At 35.0% G+C, this 4045-nt stretch overlaps 1 protein-coding gene across 1 annotated transcript; it reads right to left on the bottom strand.

Moving 5' to 3' along the window:
• Positions 1–674: 674 nt before the first annotated feature.
• LOC129572314 (serine protease gd-like) lies at positions 675–2920 on the bottom strand. Its single transcript, XM_055452259.1, has 6 exons — positions 2702–2920; positions 2137–2601; positions 1665–1985; positions 1391–1567; positions 1175–1198; positions 675–1104 (listed from the first exon to the last, which is right to left on the bottom strand). The coding sequence occupies exons 1-6, from the start codon at positions 2790–2792 to the stop codon at positions 944–946; spliced, it is 1239 nt and encodes a 412-aa protein (XP_055308234.1). The 5' UTR covers positions 2793–2920; the 3' UTR covers positions 675–943.
• Between the last annotated feature and the right edge of the window lie 1125 nt (positions 2921–4045).

The following is a 4045-nucleotide window of genomic DNA, read 5'->3' as shown; positions in this document are numbered from 1 at the left end:
ATGAAAATTGGTACACGGGATAAGTGAGAAAATATAAGAACTTTGGCACTAAAACTGGTCCAAAAAACTGGTCCGAACTGCTCCAAAATGTCAAAATAAATTTTTGGACCAGTTCGGACCAGTTTTTTGGACCAGTTTTAGTGCCAAAGTTCTTATATTTTCTCACTTATCCCGTGTACCAATTTTCATTGAAATCGGACCACTTTGATTTTTCGTGATTTTTCGTGATTTTTGGCCTTTTTGCCCTATAACTCCGTAAACTTCCAAGAGCCAGCCCAGATTTTTTTTCGAAATAGTTGTTTTTTTGGGGCAAGCTATCACTTGGTAAAGTGGAACCACACTTTCCTGGGGAAAATCCTGGCTACGGCCCTGGAAATGGCTTGAAATCACTGTAAATATTAGTAATTCATCGTTTTGCAGCGTCTATGTTGATATTTCATAGAAAATTTTGTAGAAATTCTCAAATAAATCTGTTTGGCCGAATACTTTTTTTGCGCACAATTTCGACCTCTCGACAAACATGGCTACAGAAAAGGCAAAAATTATGTTAAATATTTCCGGAATCGGCCTGAACTTATAAGAACAGATTATAAACTTAACAAATAGATAGAAAATAGTTCAGTTTTTGTCATTTATAACACGAAAAAATCCAAAAATAAAAAAAAATTCAAGTGGCCGAATACTTTTTTGACTGACTGTATATTTGGAGTGATGGTAAGGTTTAAAAAAATTTGGACCGATCGTTCTTGGGCTAATTTTCGACAAGGAATTTGAAAACGCAATCGTTTTTAATAAAAAAGTAGGTGCACTGCCGTATTTTGGGCAGTTGTGGTGAGATTGTGCGATTTTTTCACCCTAATTTGTTGGCCATACCAAGTTTATACACCAAGTTTGAGCGAAATCGGAGAGAACATTTGCAAATTTTGTCCCGCTTCGTGTAGAATCATCGAAATGTGTTAAAAACCGAGTAAAAGCGAAAAAGGTCTGGCCGACCCCAGGTGCACGTCTGAGGGTTAATAAACATTTGCACTGATATATATATATATATATATTTCGAACCTCTCAAAGTCCAACGATCATTATGATAATGAGTCAATCCACCTCCTAATGATTGAAAAAAGACATGATAGTTTTTCGCATTCTTTGAATTACAGAAAGGTCACTTTGATATTACCTGAATCCCCATGGCATGGACCATCTGTGGGATAATAATAATAATAATTATAACAGACAACAACTGATTCACCGAATTTGTGCAATTATTTTGCGTTAAAAACGCAGTCCGAATGAAATAATTGAACAAATTCTGTGGGAGTACATTGGCAATGAAAATGAAAATTAAAAAAAAATTATAATAGAAATATTAATAAATAATTTCAGAACAAATTACCGCCATTGAGTGTTCCAGCACAGAATGTACGATTGGACACAGCTTTGGACAATGACTCGCTTGTTTGAACACATGTTATAGAATTAACAATTGGTAAATTCACTTTCTTCGGAATATTTGAAACAACTCGATCCGTTCCATCTTTTCCCCAGCCAACAACAACTCCATTCTTTCCTTCTATGACCACCGATTTCCACCGATTTCGCCATTTTATTAAACGAAAAACATCCATATTATTACACAAGATAATGCTCGACTATTCTGTGAAACGTACCTATTTCTTGAATGCCTACAGTACCGGGCCATAAACATGCGGGTCTTACGAATTCATTAAATTCAATCTGTTTGGTCATTACTAAAATTGCAATATCAGCATCAAATGATTCTCTTTGTCGTTTATAGTCTGTATGAATAATGATTTGGTCCACATTCGTTGCTATGGAACCGACTTCACTCCAATCGATCAAACTGTATCGTCCCAAATATAGAACCACTTCTTGCGCGCGATAATTTTTCGTCGATGTGTTGAGACAGTGGGCAGCAGTTATGACAGTTTTGGCTGAAATCAAAGTACCGCCACAGTTGAAACTCAGTCCTGCGGGGCAATTGCAATGTATGAATATATATTTATATATATAAATTGAGAATTAAAATTATAATTATTATAATTTTTGATGGATAAATAATCATTTGAATTGAGCTTAAATGTTATTAACACTATTAAATAATTAATTTGAAAAACAAACCAGTAGCTTTATTCAGGTAAATTGCCACCATCCAAGGCCAATCGCCTCGTTGTGTCTCTTCTCCACCAAAAATAAGTGGCGTAATCTCCGTTTCAGAGTGACGAGTGCCGCAAATTGTGTTCAGATCAGTATTTAAAACTGGAGAGATTTCATAGCTTGGCATTTCTGTTGTAGTAGTTCGTATTGTTGGTACTGCTGTTGGTCTAAGGGCTACGGTGTAGGCGGGTGTCATTATTCCTTGATTCGGGAAACTTGAGGATAACATTGGATAGCTATTCATTGTATTTGAAGGCGAATATTGTTGTGGTGTATATTGGCCTCCAAAATTCGACGCATAATTTGGTTTGTTGAAATTATGGTCAAAATTATAAATATTATTCATATTGCTTGGCTGGAAATTGGTATACGTGTTCATTACATGCTTCAAGTCGATGCGACTGACTACTGATTGGGGACTAGGTTGTTCTAAATTTATTGAAAAAGTCCAATTGAATATTAAATTTAAGTTTTCCATAGAACATATGAATGTTTGAGAGAAATATTGCAATGATGATTTGCAACTTACCTTCAGGTCCCGTACATAACAATTGATTATCATAGACTATTCGAACAACTTTTGGTATGGGATTCCTATATGGGAAAGTTACACGGAACATCAAAGGCTCTCGATTTATTATCTTCTGAGTAGCCTCCTGTGGTGTACCAACTATTGTAATTGTCCCAACATTATCTTGCTATTTTGAACAATGAATATTTGAAAACTAAATATGAACAGTAGAATTCATGATTTAAGAACAGAATTCATATTTGAAATCTTAACAATGTAATTAATGCCCGTTGTAAGTGGTAATTTAATTTTCAAATTTGCGAAAACGGCCAAAAAATGAAAGCTAATAAGTCAAAGCATAAAAATTGGTCAAAAACAAGAAAAATTGATCTTATGAGTACACTCGATATGCGTTATGGGGCTTTGAAATCGTGATTTTCCCGAATTTTGTTAAATCCTAAAGATTTAACTTTCAAATGCGGGATTTAAGCATTTTTCATGCAAAACCATGTCGCAAATAAGTCAAAAATTGTTGAAAATGACCGAAAAATTCTAAATCAGCAAAAAACCCAACCACTTTGTACATTTTTTGGATCCAAATATGCAAAAATATCATTTTTCGTATATTCTCAGATTTAATTTTCAAACGCGTGATTTAAGAATTTTTCACGTTAAACAGTGGGTAAAATAAGGCAAAAGTTGTGGGAAATGGTCCGAAAAATCTAAATCAGTAATAAAAAGCAAGCACTTTTGACCATTTTTGGGTTCAAATAGGCAAGAATATCAGTTCACGGAAACCCTCAGTATTTCACTTTCACATTATGGTGAATTGTTTTGGGAAATCTCGTTTTTCGACAGTCTGCCCATCCAAAACTTCTAGCCAGCTTCAAATCAAGCACCGAAAGCCATATCTGTGGCTTGTTTATGGGAATTACAGGTCAGCATAAGATCTAGATAAGTAAATGAGTTTTTTATGATACCATGAAAGTAAAATCCCAATAGAAATCTCATTTGTGATATTCCAAACTCATGAAACTTTCTGGATCTTATTTTTTTACCAAAAAACTCAATTCCTGAAATTTTGAAGCCAATCGAAAGCGATTTACCTTCCATACAAATTTTCTTATTACTTTTCCGTACACACCGTGTCAAGGGAAAGTATAGGAATTGGTCCCGAAAACTTTTTTCGCAAAATTGGTTTAGATCATCATAAAAACTCATGAAACGCGAAGAAAACCACTTTTTGAGACACTTTTCCGTTCGTGTGCCGTCGTCGTTGTCGTCATTGTCGTTGTCGTCGTTGGTGTTTGTTAACACGATAACCACACGTGTGCAAGGTCAAAAATTCTAGGGGGGGGGGGG

Source organism: Sitodiplosis mosellana, unplaced genomic scaffold (genome assembly GCF_009176505.1).
Source record: "Sitodiplosis mosellana isolate CC-2019 unplaced genomic scaffold, AAFC_SMos_1.0 Smas_scaffold_4715, whole genome shotgun sequence".
NCBI classification, from domain to species: domain Eukaryota; kingdom Metazoa; phylum Arthropoda; class Insecta; order Diptera; family Cecidomyiidae; genus Sitodiplosis; species Sitodiplosis mosellana.
This window is presented reverse-complemented; position numbering and strand designations above follow the sequence as displayed.